This window comes from Vigna unguiculata, chromosome 6, assembly GCF_037176805.1.
Source record: "Vigna unguiculata cultivar grain cowpea cultivar isolate G323 ecotype 2 chromosome 6, ASM3717680v1, whole genome shotgun sequence".
NCBI classification, from domain to species: Eukaryota; Viridiplantae; Streptophyta; class Magnoliopsida; order Fabales; family Fabaceae; genus Vigna; species Vigna unguiculata.
The window spans coordinates 48,758,338-48,774,012 of NC_140797.1; the positions used below are offsets into that span (position 1 = coordinate 48,758,338).

At 35.7% G+C, this 15,675-nt stretch overlaps 4 protein-coding genes across 5 annotated transcripts; 3 read left to right on the forward strand and 1 right to left on the reverse strand.

The window, feature by feature from the left end:
- The first annotated feature begins 1,234 nt into the window (after positions 1–1,234).
- On the forward strand, positions 1,235–4,459 carry LOC114187662 (uncharacterized). Its single transcript, XM_028075970.2, has 4 exons — positions 1,235–1,646; positions 1,737–1,797; positions 1,886–2,030; positions 4,063–4,459. The coding sequence occupies exons 1-4, from the start codon at positions 1,448–1,450 to the stop codon at positions 4,312–4,314; spliced, it is 657 nt and encodes a 218-aa protein (XP_027931771.2). The 5' UTR covers positions 1,235–1,447; the 3' UTR covers positions 4,315–4,459.
- A 293-nt stretch (positions 4,460–4,752) lies between these two features.
- LOC114187661 (chlorophyll a-b binding protein CP24 10A, chloroplastic) lies at positions 4,753–6,088 on the reverse strand. The gene is made up of 2 exons (XM_028075968.2): positions 5,760–6,088; positions 4,753–5,422 (listed from the first exon to the last, which is right to left on the reverse strand). The coding sequence occupies exons 1-2, from the start codon at positions 5,984–5,986 to the stop codon at positions 4,873–4,875; spliced, it is 777 nt and encodes a 258-aa protein (XP_027931769.1). The 5' UTR covers positions 5,987–6,088; the 3' UTR covers positions 4,753–4,872.
- A 1,156-nt stretch (positions 6,089–7,244) lies between these two features.
- Positions 7,245–12,600, forward strand: LOC114188963 (Protein phosphatase 2C family protein). 2 transcript variants are annotated; one of them, XM_028077647.2, is made up of 10 exons: positions 7,245–7,662; positions 7,805–8,404; positions 8,523–9,262; positions 9,449–9,579; positions 9,929–9,995; positions 10,634–10,721; positions 11,065–11,243; positions 11,447–11,590; positions 11,734–11,862; positions 12,221–12,600. In XM_028077647.2, exons 1-10 carry the CDS (start codon positions 7,455–7,457, stop codon positions 12,380–12,382), a joined length of 2,448 nt encoding a protein of 815 aa, XP_027933448.2. In that variant the 5' UTR covers positions 7,245–7,454; the 3' UTR covers positions 12,383–12,600. The 2 variants fall into 2 exon arrangements, with proteins under 2 accessions (XP_027933448.2, XP_027933449.2); XM_028077648.2 differs by having other exon boundaries at positions 7,246–7,662; positions 11,077–11,243.
- A 412-nt stretch (positions 12,601–13,012) lies between these two features.
- On the forward strand, positions 13,013–14,430 carry LOC114186754 (non-specific lipid transfer protein GPI-anchored 31-like). The gene is made up of 3 exons (XM_028074756.2): positions 13,013–13,490; positions 13,636–13,662; positions 14,126–14,430. Exons 1-3 carry the CDS (start codon positions 13,130–13,132, stop codon positions 14,266–14,268), a joined length of 531 nt encoding a protein of 176 aa, XP_027930557.2. The 5' UTR covers positions 13,013–13,129; the 3' UTR covers positions 14,269–14,430.
- The last annotated feature ends 1,245 nt before the right edge of the window (positions 14,431–15,675 follow it).

Consider the following 15,675-nt stretch of genomic DNA (forward strand, 5'->3'; position numbering starts at 1 on the left):
ATTCACCTTTCACACAAATAACTATTTTGTCAAAATGGAGAATATAGAGTTTTGAAATTTGTAAAAGCCTACATATTTAAGAAAAATAGTATAAGACGATGAAAAAAAAAGTGAAATGGGAGTAGTGAATCATTGAGTATAAAAAAATGAGAAGAATGTAAAAAAGACATATAAAAGAAGGATAAAATGTTAGTTAGGATTAAGGTTCAAAAAAAGATATACCAGTGGAGTGGGATGTGAGATGTTAGATGTTAGAATTGCAGTGAAGGTAGTAAGGTGGGACGACGAGAGTAAGACGACATGACCTTATATAGTAATGTCGGGATGAGAAACTCACTTTCACTTACTAATTTTTTTCTACATCATGTATGTAGTAAATATATATTTCAGTTTTTGAATGAATGTATATTTATAGACACCTACTAAAATAGTTTGTATATTTATAGACAACTACTATTGACTCCATCACATATAGCTCATTAACCTCAAATCTTGATCAAATGTATTAAATATTAGTTGATACACAATCTTACAAATTAATAATTTACTGCTTTCTTTTTAAACCAACTATACCTATAATAAATTATCATCGATTATTCTCAATATTATATATATAGATACATAAAAAAACGAACACACTTACACCGACAACCACCGTGTTTTCACTAATCAATAATAATGTCAATTAATAGGATCAATTACACTTATAGAATGTGGCTATTAATTTATATTAATATTATCTTTCACGAATTGAAGATTTTTTACTTGTATGGTTTTTTTTTCAGGTATTTGTTCTTTATCGTAACTAATTCTTCAGTTTCTTGTTTGTCTAAAAGTGAAAAACTATTTTCATTAAGTGGAAAAGTTTATTTAAGGAGTTTATCTTTTTATAAGTGATATTTTTTCAGTATAGCAAATTCTGGAATCTAACTTCTAACATGTTTAAGACCTATGATTTTTTATCAATCATATCATATTGGATTGAAATTTTCTTAACAGATATGTAAGACACTACACTTATTTAAGTTAATAGTTCAAACACTAATAAAATGAAAAAAAGAAATTAATAGATGGGAGGGCTATTGTCATTTTAGAAATTGAAAAATGAGGTTATGGGCCTGCAATAGATCCAACAGAGTGATTGGGCTAGGTCCATTGGAAGAGTGAGCAAGTGAGTGAGTAATGCATTCTTTATGGTCCAACACAACAGTGAACATTGAACAAACAACAAAAACATCATGGAAGCTCCGCCCTAACTGAACTCAAAAGGTAGCATTAGTTTTGGAACTCGCACTTTCCACCATTTAATTTCATTGTTCTTGTCGCCATTCTTTGGTTTTATCGTTAACCTGGAATTGCTATTGCATTCACACTCAATAACTCACTCAGTGCCCCACTCTTCAATTCCAAGCTTTGGTGTGACTCTTCATTTCACACTTGAAAGCAAATGGCAGCCTCTGCTTTCTCCAACGCATTACTTTCTCCCGTAACTCTTCCTTCCAAACCCAAATCCATTTCCTTTCAACACAGATTCCCACTTCTCAAATTCCCCAGCACCAGATCCCACCCCTCGTTGAGCAAAACGACCACGTTTTGTTCCTCGGATGCCGCCAATGCTCCTCAACATGATACCCCAATTGAATTAAGTACGAGTTCTAACTTTGTTTTTCGCTTTTGATTCTCTACTCCTTTCAATTTTCTTCCTCTTTTGAGAAGCAGTAGTGTGCACTTTGCAGGGTATCCGGCATTTCCAACAGTCATGGATATCAACCAGATTCGTGACATTTTACCCCACAGGTACTCTCAGCGTTTCTTCTTCTTCTTCTTCTCTTGTTTGTTTTCTGAACATTGATGAGATTCACATTCACCCTTTTTCTTCATTCAGGTTTCCTTTCCTTCTGGTGGATAGAGTGATTGAGTACAACCCTGGCGTTTCTGCTGTCGCTATAAAGAATGTGACAATAAATGACAATTTCTTTCCTGGACATTTTCCAGAAAGGCCCATCATGCCAGGTGTTCTCATGGTTGAGGTACTAAGCTATATTGGTCTTGCCATGTCTGTAATCATGTGATTTTAATTCTTGTGTATCTGCAATGAGATTAGCTATTTATATGATAAATATAATAGAACAGAATCAATTTTCTACACTTTCTAGACTTGGATTAGTGGTATAAAGTTTGTGATATCTCATCTATCTGTATTGATTTACGTGGTTATATCGTTATAGTAGCTTGTTTAAAACTATAAGGATGAAAAACCTCTTGTAAACTTTGCATTTGCAAAATGGTATATCCATTTATTTAAACTTAACAGTGTTGTGGTTGCAAACTTGCTACTATCCTAGAGCTTTTGTGCTTTTCAAACTTGCAATTTTTCTGGAGAGAAACTTCTTTAATATAAAGTTTAAAAGATACTAAACATGATTGAATCACGCATCAAATTAGGTTAACTCGGTTCTTATGTACCTTTCTCGAATTGATACACGGCAGTGTGATTGCTTGCATTCACAATTTGCCATAATAAAATGTGCACCTCTGTTGAAAGTGGTCTGACTGTATTAACTAGTTAGAAAACCTATGAATTTGACTAAACACAACCGATAAAAATTTAAAGATGTTCGTTTAGATGCTTTAAAACATTGAAAACATTCTTTAGTGCTGTATGGAGCAGTAAATTTGACTGTTTTCTTTTTAAAAAGGAAGCAATGTTATTATTGCAATTTCTCTCTTTCCATGCATGTCTCCTTAATAGTGAACTCATGGATATAGTACTGGATATGGTAAATGTAAACATTTTCCTATACTTATCTTTTTCTTTATTATATATGTTGTCATAAATTCAAAAGACACCAAAAGAATGAACTAGTCAATTGTTGGTGCTTTTGCATAGGGTAATAAAAAAAGTTTTGAATTAGAGGACAAATACTTTTAGTAGGATATATAGGAATTTTGAGATCTAATTAAGTTTCTCCCACTTGTGGTAGTTCTTCAATTCACCCTACAAGGGCTATCTGCAAATCAGTTAAACTTGTAGATCTTGGACCATGAGTTTTGATTCGATTTTGCAAATGAAAAAATCTTGGCTTAGTTTTACGTCATTGGTTTGCTTCCCAAGTCCTGAATTTGTGCCGGGGTTAGCAAATGTTACTTGTATATAAATGATGTTGGGGCCATGTATAGGACATGTTCCTTGCTTGTTTTCACGGCTTTTAAATCTTTGGTTGTATCTGTTTTTAAAGAAGTTGTTTTGGTAATGCTACAACGGTAGGCTTGTAGCTTTTTCAGTCTTTCATTTGTTAATGCATATTTCTCTGTGCTAGATTATGAGACATATCAAATGCTCTTATCTGTCATATCAAGATCATGTTTGCATTAGACCTTTGTCTTTGCATCTACTTGCTCAATTAAACATAGAAACTACTTCCATGGCATGTCTGGTGTAAATAATGTCTACTTCCTTGATTTTGAAAACCGTACTTATATAGGCGGTGCTCTTTCTTTCTTCCTTTCTTTCCGTGTCACGTTTCATGTCTCACTTATGACATCTTTTGTCCATGCTCAGAAAGTAAAATTTAACTGTAGTATGCATGCGTTTTTCTGGGTTGAGTGCATTATGCTCCAACCAAACATTGTCCCTTGTTGTCTACCGTATTGTCAAAATTTGTTTCCCTTTTACCATTTTAAATGTGATGAGAACATCAACAAGAGACCAATATATGCAATCTTTGAAACTGTTTTTATATCTTTATCTTGATTACACCGACATACAACATATTACTATCACTTGTTAGATTGTTAAACTCATTTTTATTCAGTGAACTATAATTCTTATGCTCCAACTTCTGTAGCACTTCTTTTGTTGAGATGAACAACAAGCCTCTATAAGTTTCTAAGTTAGCTGTAAGCTTTAGAACTGCACGCAAAAAGACTCTGTAATAGCTCCATTTCACTACGAACTATCTCAACTCCAACGTAAGAATGTAAAGAAAAGAAGGAAAAATTTATATAATTTCTGTTAATATGCTTTAAAAGTGGGCATGAACATGAGGTCTTTTGCTGCAGGCAATGGCACAAGTTGGCGGTTTGGTCATGTTGCAACCTGAAGTGGGAGGTTCTCGTGAAAACTTCTTCTTTGCTGGAATTGACAAAGTGCGATTTCGTAAGCCAGTGATTGCAGGGGACACCTTAGTTATGAGAATGACGCTTACTAAGCTGCAAAAGCGATTTGGAATAGCAAAGATGGATGGGAAGGCATATGTTGGAGGTGAAGTTGTGTGTGAGGGTGAATTTTTGATGGCGATGGGGAGTGAATAAGTAGACGCATTCCTTCCGATTGGAATGGAGTTTATATTCTTCTATCGTTAAATTTAAAATGATTCTGCTTTTGAATGCAGAACATTGTGAACGTTTAGATTGATGTATGCATTTTGAATGAAATCTATCTGGACATTCTGTTCTAGTTCTCTCTAGATGACTTTGCTTTGATTGTTTTGTTATTTAGTGCAAGATTATCTTTTAGATGGATGAATCCATTGGCATTTGACCTTGTGTTTTCTCATCCAAATTTGTTTTCATTCAGAGTATTTGTTTATGGCAATCCAATATTTTATACATTTTTTACCCAATTGTGCATAAAAAAGATACTTGAAACTCCAATATTTTCAAATCTCCCATATGACTTCAACTACACCTGGCCTGAGAATGAAAAGTAAACGCAAGTATTTATACGGTGGCTACATTAGAGTACTGATATAAAGTGAATGCACCCATATTAGCATAGAATTTGAATTTGTCATAGGGTAACACAAACAGGACAAAGGTTCATTTGCAACTCTAGCCTCTCAACTCAATTATCTACATGAATTGTGTAGTTTACAAGCCAAGTGCACCTAGGGGGGTCTTTCCTTGTCCAGCCTCAAAGTAGAAAATGAGCATGGCCAACATTGCAATCCTGGCATGCTTAATCTCAGCTAATTTCAATCTTTCCAGCTTCTCTGTATCCGGGATGTAAACTCCATCCTTGAGAGTGCCAGCGAAGCCCAAAGGGTCAAAGAATTTGCCTCCTGGGTACCCTTGTTCACCAGTAGCATTAGCAAAGTTCTCAGCAGTTTTTGACCATGGAGTCGCCCATTCCACTGACTGTGAGTCTGGGTTGAAGAAATCCACCCATCTCTTGCTCTCAACCCATCCCATAAGAAGCAACTGGGTTCCCAAAAGAGAACCAAAGGAAAAAGGAGCAATTGCATTGGGGTCTGCTCCAGCCAAAAACCATGGCACTCCACTCCAGGCCTGCCCCACGAAGATACCTACAACTGCAGCCATTGCCCACCTCCCATGAATCAGCTCAGCTTCTCTGTACCATTTCAGGAATGATGGGTCCTTCCCCAGGCCTAGTGGGTCAAAACCATAGTCACCTGGTAGCCTGCACTTGCAACATTATCAATCAATTTCTAAAGAGAAATTTGTTTTCAGAACTCAAAGTATGCAACTACACCGAGTTCATGCCCCACCACATTCAACATCATTGCAGATGCCTCACCCTTAAGCGAGGACATCATACAACACCACCATTAGCAAATACCATTGTCCAAAAACAAAATACGACAGCGAAAAACACCTCTTTTAACCGTTTATGTTTTCTTGGTTTCTACCTAGAAACATTTTTTCAGAAAGTGAAAAAAAAAATCTGAATAGTCGTGGAAATATTTCAGAAAACACATTTTGAAACAAAAAAGATGAAGGAATTTGGGTGGACTCACGATCCATCAAGCCATTCTGGGTCGACGAGATTGCCACCACCTCTAACACCAGGGAGCCATGACTTCTTTGGTGCTGCCGCAGCAACCACAATGAGTCTCCTAGGACTAACTGCAACACCGAGTTTGCCTCCAATAGCAGTGGCCAGAAGGGTTTGGCTCCTGCTTCCTCCACTCAAGAAGGAAGATCCCAACCCATTTAACACAGCACCAGATGTTGCAGCTGCCATCACTCTATTAAGTTCTCTGGAGACAGTGAGAATAATAGAGGCTGCTTCTGAGGTTTACTTGTAAAATGAAGCACTTAGAGAGATTTTATGTGTGTGTGGATGTGAAGTGTGAGAGAATCTATGGAGTTGTCATAGAAGGCCAAGTAGGATGGTGAAATCTGTAGAAGAAATCTTAAGGAACAACGGATAGATTTCGGACCAATAGGAACTAGATGTCCATCCTCATCCCAAGTTGCTTCCAGCCACGTGGACAACTCAACCACCTATGCCCTCCACTTAGGTTGTTCTTCCTATCTTTTCCTGTTTCTCTATGTTTAGGAAGATAATAATTTGCAATAGAATCACGTCCCAACAAAACCATTTTAATGAAGCAAGATGTGGATGAGTATAAACCTACTCCTTCACCTCACAAAAATCTATGGCATATTCCTTATTTCAACTGCTACTCATCTAAGTTCATGGACAATATCTAATATAAACTCAATTAAAAATATTTAAACTTATGAAAGATTTGAAATTTAGTTAAACTTAAATAACATTTTAATTAATATTTATTGTACTAAATATCATTTAGATATGTTCTCTGCTCATGATATATATATATATATATATTATTTGAATAAAGGAAAAAACTAACATATAATATTCATATATCGTAAATGTTGTTCACGACTTTCACCTTAATAATAAAACCTTACTAAAAATATTCCATATTATTTTTAATTTAGTGGCTATCCATTATAAGTATATATGTTTTATATTATTAACTAATAAAGAAAAGGTCATACTAATTGGTAAGATTTTAAGATAATTATATAAAAACCGAAAAAAAAAACGTGTCCTTCATGATGTTTTTTAATTAAATAGTGGCATAAAGCTGATTTGTACTTCTTATATTATTTAATATATTAAATTAGAATTATTATATCTAACAGTAATATAATTGAGTTTATTAGAAATCATAGTCTTTGTACGTTCTCATCTAATTCAAAATGCGATCCGTCCTGTCTTGAATCTAAACGCAGCGTTTTATAACTAATGCTACTTCTTTTATTAACTTTCTAATTTTCAACTCATTTTCTTTTTAATTTATATATAAGATCGATCCATCTGAATACTCAAATTATTTTATTTTTTATATTTAGACTTCATCTAAAAACTTATAAAAAATAAAATAATTTAAATATTTAAGTATTCCATACTTTTATCTCGTAACAGTAGTTATTATACTTCACATATGTGTTTTTGGATTTTTGGAAGGTAATACACTGCATAATCATCAAATGAATGGCTCTTCCTCTGTTTCTGTCTGTAATCTGTTGTTGTCCACATGTCCTTCCTTTGCTCCACCCTCCTCCTCACTCTCTTCAACCAACCCACCATGCAAATCATGCCTTGATACAAATTTCAAAAACAATTAATCAAATTTGAGAAGAAAAAGAAAAAAAAAAAAAGTGAACTTCATGAAATGGCTCATCTCCTCCCCAGAAGCTTCCATTGCCTCTGGTTACCATGCTGCAACCTTCCACCAAAATCTTCTGAAAGGCTTCGGATTTATGCTCCAATTGCACTTCCCAAACCTTGGATGAGCTTCACGCACCATACCCACATGCTTCCCAATGCCACTTCTTCCCCAAACTCTGATCCTGACGATTTTGATATTCTCTCTTCCACTGGTATGCCGCCCTTGCCCTCAAAGACTAATTTTTTTTCATTTGTATCTTTAGGGTTTGTTTTAATTTTCCATTTTCGTTTGTGGGCTTTATTTTATTTTCTGAAATGATCAATGCGGATTAGTGCTTCTGGTTATTTTGGCAGAACATTCCAATGGTACTTTTCTGTTCCAGTTCGCCACTGCTAGCGAGATCAGACAAAAATTAGATGAATTGAACAAAAAGAAAAAAGCAGATGAATTGAACAAAAAGAAAAAATCAATTGCATTGAACAAAAAGAAAAAACTAGATACATTGAACAAAAAAAAGCTTGCTTCCGAGGTTGTTGTGGAAGAAAGCAAAGCTGGTGTTCGAGCTTTGGTGAGTGAGAGTGTTGAGGAATTGAACACTGGTGTTTATCATCCATCAGGGGATGAAATTGAGTCTTCTTCAACTGTAGTAGTTAGTGTTGCTGATCAACAATCTCTGCTTCCCGTGAAGGAAAAGGAGAGTGTCGTTCTTAATAGTGATTCTGGGAATCCGGTGATCAATGACAGGCGTGTCAAGTTGGAGGATGGTGATGGTAGTAATCAAGGAGTTTTAAGTGAAGATATTGGTACTGAGTGTAATGGTTTCCTGAGTGCGTCTGAAGAGGATTCGAAACTTGATACTCATCAAGAAGCTGTAGTTTCATCTGTTGCTCCAGAGTCTGATGCGGTCTCTGATCTGAAGAGTGGCGTTTCTGTAGAAGTTGAAGAGGACGAAGGTGATGTTGTAGATTATTTAGTGTCTTCCAAGTCAACGTTATCCATTGATGTTTTTAATAGTGATTGTTCTGTTTGTCAGGTAGAAGGCTAACATTGAAGTTGCTCATCTCTCTACAGCTGGCAAGGGTTATGGTGTAGATGGAGTGACAAATAACTTGGCTACAGCGGTGGATGCTGAGTTAAGTGAACTGGTGCAAGAATCCACTTCTTTAGAGTCTGAACAAGTTGGTTACAGTGCAACAGACAACTCGACTGTCATTGTTGCTGCTGAAATCAGTGAATTGGTGCCAGAATCCATCTCTTTAGAATCTGACTCTGAACAAGTTGGTTATACTGCAACAAACAACCCAACTGCTTCTGTTGCTGCTGAGGCAAGTGAACTTTTGCCAGAATCCAGTTCCTTAGAGTCTGAGCAAGTTGATTATAGTGCATCAAACAACCTGATTGGTGATGAAGATACTGATGCAAGTGAAGTGGTGCCAGAATCCACTTATTTAGAGTCTGAACAAGTTGATAATAGTGCTATAAACAACCCGACTGCTGCTGTTGGTACTGGCTTAAGTGAATTAGTCCAAGAATCCACTTCTTTAGAGTCTGAACAAGCTGGTTATAGTGAAACAAATGCCGTTGTTGATGCTGACAAAAGTGAATTGTTGCCACAAGACTCTTTTTTAGGGTCCGAACAAGCTGGTTATACTGAAACAAACAACCTGACTGGTGGTGTTGATGCCGACTTAAGTGAATTGATGCCAGTATCCACTTCTTTAGAGTCTGAACCACTTGCTAATGGTGAAGAAACAACACAACTCATTGTAGATGACTTAATTGATGCAAGTAAAACCGGAAAGTCAGAATTGGTTAGTCTTATTCCCTTTCCTTACAAAGGCTAGAACTTACTTTTTTTGTGCATGTTATTTTGTTTGAGTGCATTTATCCAATTATATTGACCCTAACAGATCAAAGCATTCCCTTTAGGAAATGCTTTTTAATGGATTCATATGCTACAGTTTCTAATATGATTTCTGTGTTCATTTTGTGTTTAGTCACGTGATGAGGTTCCGTCCTCAGATTTGGAAAACATCACAGATATTGACAATACCGAAAGAAGTGATTATGAAAGCACACCACAGCTTACTATACCACAGATACATTCAATTGAGGTGGCTAGTCATCGGTATGCCAACAATTTTCTTTCTATTTTGTATTCTAAATTATGTTACCTCTTCTTCTCACGGCCTACAATACTGATATATGATTTTCACCCAACGAAACTTCCTCCGTTTTCCTTCAACATGAATGTTTCTGAACATGATCTACTTACTGAATTTGGTGATAAAAGCAAATGATAATTAGAAGTTGTATACGGTGCAAGTAATACATTGCTGTTAGTGACGAGTGAAGTACAATAGCTCCCAATGGTTATCTTATTCTTCTAAAAGCCAAATCATTAAAGATGCAAAATGTAGGTTTGATGCATGGCAACTTCTTGGAATTTGGAAATGACACCTGTTTCATGTACACAGGACGGATTCTTCAAAAACGGAGCTATGCCTAGTTTCTGGTGGCGCTTGCTTGCCTCATCCCTCAAAGGTACATTCCATACTTCAATATCAAGACTCGTTCTTCCAAGTCTATAGGGATGAGAATGGAGCATGTTAAGCTTACAAATGACCGTGTTGAGATTTCAGTATCCTAGTTGAATCAAATTCTATATAAATAAATGATTCAAGCTGTGTTTTCTATATTTTTCTAGGGAATAGAATCAGGTTCGCTCCTCCGTTAATAAATTAATCACCATTCTGAATTCGTGATTGTTTCCCCTTTCCATACATGATAAAATTCTTCATTTAACAAAATAATTTTTGTGATAGTTCTTGTTATGTTTTGGTATCATTGATTTGTTTGATGTTTCTAAGCGAAAAGTTTCTCCCAAATTTACGATAAGTCTGACAATAAATAAATTTGGGAGTGCTCGTGTCAAATGTGTGTATGCATTACATAGAAGAAAATAAGGTAATGGCAAACTTCTTTTTGGTCAGTAGGATATGCCATCTTGTTGTTAGAAGCTGGTGCTCCCAAATGCTTTATTTAGTTTACAAATCTAGAAGCAAATACGGGCAAATACTTCTAGCCTAGGAATCTGACTTGTTTATTATATGTTTATAATCATGAAACCTGTGCATGAATCCTGAATGACAGATGATAAGCCAACTAATAACAAGTTTCAGGCCTTGACAGGTCGGGAGGATGCTTATTTCATTTCTCAACAAAACTGGCTAGCTGTTGCTGATGGAGTTGGTCTGGGGTCTCTTGAAGGTATCCTTTCAACAATATTTGGATATCCATTAAAATGCCTATGCTTTTGTCCCTTCTTTGTGTCTACTTAAGGAAGTGCAATCTGGTACAGAATTTCTGTATAGAATGTTAGTTTGCTACTTCCTATAATGGTCCCATTTAATAACATAGTGCCGCTTCTTGAAATTACGCTTGTTCTTCCTTTTGATAATTCTGAACCTGCATTTACTATCTTCATCTGCTGTTGGATTGGATGAATAGTGTCTAACATCACGCTTCTCATATCTTGCCAGTTACCATTATTAGATCTCTGATCTGTAGTCTTTCTTAATTTTGTTCTATGCTTATAACTTATACTCCTTAGATAACTATGCAGGAAATGCTGGACTCTATATCAGGGAACTCATTGAAAATTGTGAAAATATGGTGTCAAATTGTGAAAACATTTCAACGATAAAACCTGCAGAAGTTATCACCAGAGGTGCTACTGAAACGCAAACTCCAGGATCATCTGCTGTTTTGGTTGCTCATTTTGATGGACAGGTATACGACTAAATGTTTTAGTTAAGTGGTTTGAATTGGTTTGAATTAGATCATAGTAAGTGGGTTGCTCAAATGAATGATGGAAGTACAAGATCAAGTAAAGTTATTCATTCAAACATACTACAATTTTCACTGCCTAAATAAATGTAAAACTGCAGTATATTTTTCCAATATGTAAATCATCTTTAGCAATTTATTTCCAGGTGCTTCATGCAGCCAATGTTGGGAACACCGGATTTATCATTATAAGAGATGGTTTCATCTTCAAAAAATCAACTCCAATGTTTCATGAATTCAACTTTCCATTACACGTAGTTACAGGACATGATCCCTCACCACTCATTGAGGTACACAATCTAACTTTAGATGTTAATATTGGAAACATTTTTCATGTATTCGCTGTTTGAACAGTGATGCTCTAAAGTTTAGAAATGACATAAGAGGACTTTCGATTACCAAGTTATTAACATTCATTAAACCATCGTTTCAGCATTACACAATCGATCTACACGATGGTGATGTGATAGTTACTGCCACGAATGGCCTCTTCGACAATCTTTATGAGCAAGAAATTGCATCTATTATATCAAAATCACTACAAGCTAGCTTGACACTTCAGGTGATTCACTTTATGTCCTTCTTCTAATTTTTGATCTGTGTATCTTTCCCTTTTAAAGGATTTTCTTCTCAGCACTACATAAAATGTAGATATATCTATCATTATCATTTAAATTCATCATCTCAACTCTATAGGTGAGAAACACAAAATTAGAGAAAACAACCACAACTTATTGCTAACCAATTAGCTCTTTTGACAACATTTGGGAATATGCTATTGTAAATTACCCTGTTGAAACGTATCTCCTCATAATTTAGGTCAATATTATGATTTCCATGTGCTAATGAAAGTGGTTCTTCTGGAGTCTAAACTCCAAAACACTTGACAGCTTATGATTACGTGTGCGGTAACTTTGCAGGAAATAGCAGAATTATTGGTCGTGAGGGCACAAGATGTTGGAAGATCAACATCCATAAGAAGTCCTTTTTCTGATGAAGCGCAGGCTCTGGGTTATGTAGGATACGTTGGTGGCAAGCTTGACGATGTAACCGTTATAGTTTCATTAGTTCAACCTAGATAGCTTTTGTCATATTATATGTTCCATTTGTATATACAAACCAATAGATACGTGAATTTATCATGACACTGAAGGATGGTCACTCTTTCTCATGATTTCTCCTCTTATTTGGGATCAGTTGGATCCTCCAGTGTAGGACAAAAACATTTTATTCTGTAAGATACTTTTCAGTCATCTTTATTCTTATGGACAGTGATAAAATGAACATAAAGTATGAAATATGCAATGCGCTTTTTCTTGTGCCATAATTCTGCAAAATTATACTCAATTTTTACACATCACAAACTACGTGTCTGACTACACATTTCGTTTAAGACTAAAATAAAAAATCATCAAAAGTAAAAAAAAAAAAAAACATATTTGATCAGTACAATTTAATAGTCGGAAACACTGAATTGTGCTAGTAAATAAATAAATGACCAAGTTAGTCGATAACGGAGCACAGATCTGTAGCTAGTGAGGGCTTGAATTTCAATTAAAAAGTTAAATTTGATTAATTCAATTAAAATTAAAAAAAAAAGTGATCGTAGCTTATAAATTGATTTAAATTTAAAGTGGGTTTTATTTGAATTAGACCTAAGAATAATATAAAAAGCGTGAAATACATTGAAGTAATAATAAATTCTGACATTAAACACTGATGAACGTGGTGGCATGTGGAGAATAAAGGGTCACTTCCAAGTTCCAGCTCACACTCACGGACTGAGAGAAGTGAAGCAGTGAGAGTTGAAACCTGATAACACCTTGCTCATGGCACCCAAATGGTTTCTCATTGCGTGCGTCGTGGCCGTCATCTGCTCTGCTGACGTGGCTCCCACCGTCTCGTCGTCACACCACGGTCACGCCCATGCCCCGGCACCCTCCGCCGACTGTACCGCCCTCGTCCTTACCTTAGCGGATTGTCTTCCCTTCGTTTCCGACGACGGCGGCCAAACCAAACCTCAGGGGAAATGCTGCTCTTCCTTGAAAACTGTTCTCGCCACCGCTCCCAACTGCCTCTGTGACTCTTTCAAGAATAGCGCTCAGCTCGGCATCGCCATTAACGTCACCAAGGCTCTCACTCTCCCAGCTGCCTGCAAACTCTCCACCCCTTCTCTCTCCAACTGTGGATGTTAGTTTTTTCTCTACCCATTTTCTTTTCTTCTCGCGTTTATTCCTTTTTTCTGACAAAGTTTTCTTTTTTACGCTCTGTTGAAGATAAATTTCGTTCCTTTCTAGATTTATGTTAGTAATGAGATTTTTTTTTTTTTTTGCAGTGTCTCCTTCGCCTGCTCCTGCACCTGGTATGTATACACGTTTATGCCATATTTTAAGTTCGATTCTGCATTTGTTTGATCCCAAAGTTTTATAAGGGCCAATTTTTATCTGCTTTCTTTCGACTGTCATTTAATCATCTGGGTATTCTTTTTGTGGACAGTTTTTAAATTAACTGAGCATCTTCAATCATTAACTAGCCGTGATTAATCGTTGTCAAGAATTTAATTTTCTCCACTTATTTGTTTGATTTGGTTGGGAGATTACTGGACTTATTATTCATGTTCCTTATCAACAGTGAAATGTAGTATGAAGGTGGAAGGAAAATAAAAAGCCGTGATCTGTTCTATATCTTCAGCGTGTCCATTATGCATGTTTGTTTACTTGTTTTTATCCCATATCCATGTGTGAAAGATTTCAAAGGTTTTCTGATCTTTGTTGTTAGGTTCTAAATTTCTCACATGATTTGTGTTTCTGATAATTTTCTTGCAGGTTCGTCTTCTTCAACATCTGCTGCTGCAAATGGTGGAGCTCCATCATCAACTCCTGGGAACGCAGCATCAGCACGCATCCCATTTTCTGTTGGATCCTTTATTGTTTGCCTCTTTGTGGTTGTATCTCTCATTCCATTTTGAGGTGAGGGACATCAAATGAGAGACTATTTTCCTGTCTTCTGACTTTTCCATCTTCTGTGAGACTTAATGAAGTAGATAACATTGAGGGAGTTGAACCCTACTCTATGCTTGTATATTTATGTTCTATGATGTATACGAGTGAGTCTACCATTATTATTATTATATGATGTGATATTAATGTGGGTGTGATTGGAATTTTGTGGTTGAATTCCCCCACTAGCTTCCAAATGATACTAGAGGCTTCTTTCTCACCGCCACAGGTCCTCAACCAACTCCCTGTGCAAAATTATTGCCGGACATGGATCTTGCAGAGGTTGTGTTTAGAAGATTTAACTCCAGCAGTTAAGTGTTTCAAAATGGATCTACTTTGGCAAATTTTTCTGGTGGAAGTTCATGTTTTTTTTCGGTGAAACTGTTTTTTTTTTTTTTCATCTCCGACAAACTATAATGTTTATGGCGCAAAATTATGACAACTAAAACAAACAAATTCTTCATAAGTGACCGACCATACGTTGTGGTCCTTTATCTAAGCCGAAAGGCATCTGTGTCCAGATTTAGACACGTACGTGAGGAAAGAGGATGTATGGCAGATAATGTTTGTATCTATATCCAGGATTGGAAGATTTGGAGATCAACTCTATAGGGCTAGAGTTAGGTGTTACGTGTTCTTTTATCTCATCTCGTGAAAGGTAACAAAAATGACAAGCTTTAAATTAAGATCCAACATCAATGAAGAACAAGAGGAAACAAAAGAACTTCTCCGATGAGACCCTGAGATTAAAACCTGTGTATTATGTAAAAGAACTTCTCCGGTCACCACATTCACAACCTGTGCCCATAGTAAAAGAAGAAATAAAAATTGAATCTTGAAAACGAAACCCATAAACGACGGCCACCGTTTAAGGTCAAGGTCAGAAAGAAGAGAATTTGAAGGCGGTGGTGTGGACCAGGGCCCGATCAATAAATTTTCATTAATTTTAAGTATTTAATATTGTCGAATGTGATAATTTTAAAAATGAATTAATCGTTTGTTAATTAATTAAGTAAATGTAGAAAGTGTTTAAAATTTATGCTTTTTATGAACAATTCGCATTGACGTACGAAAAAACAATATTACAAGATAAAGAAAATTTATTTAAGAAACTCTAATAAAGAATTTTAAAATTTCAGAAGCATAATTGATTGGGATGTTCATAAACACGTTAATAAATGGACTTAGTAGTAGGTAACATATTGGGCCATAGAGAAAATGCTTTAACTCGATTAAGTTTGTAGGGACTCCTACAATTGCCTTATTTATTTTATTTTTGGGTTAAATACGTTTTTTTTCCCTTAAGTTTTACTAAAATTTAGAATTAGTTCTTTTTTAAAATTTTCAACCAATTTAATTTTTTATTTTTAAAAATA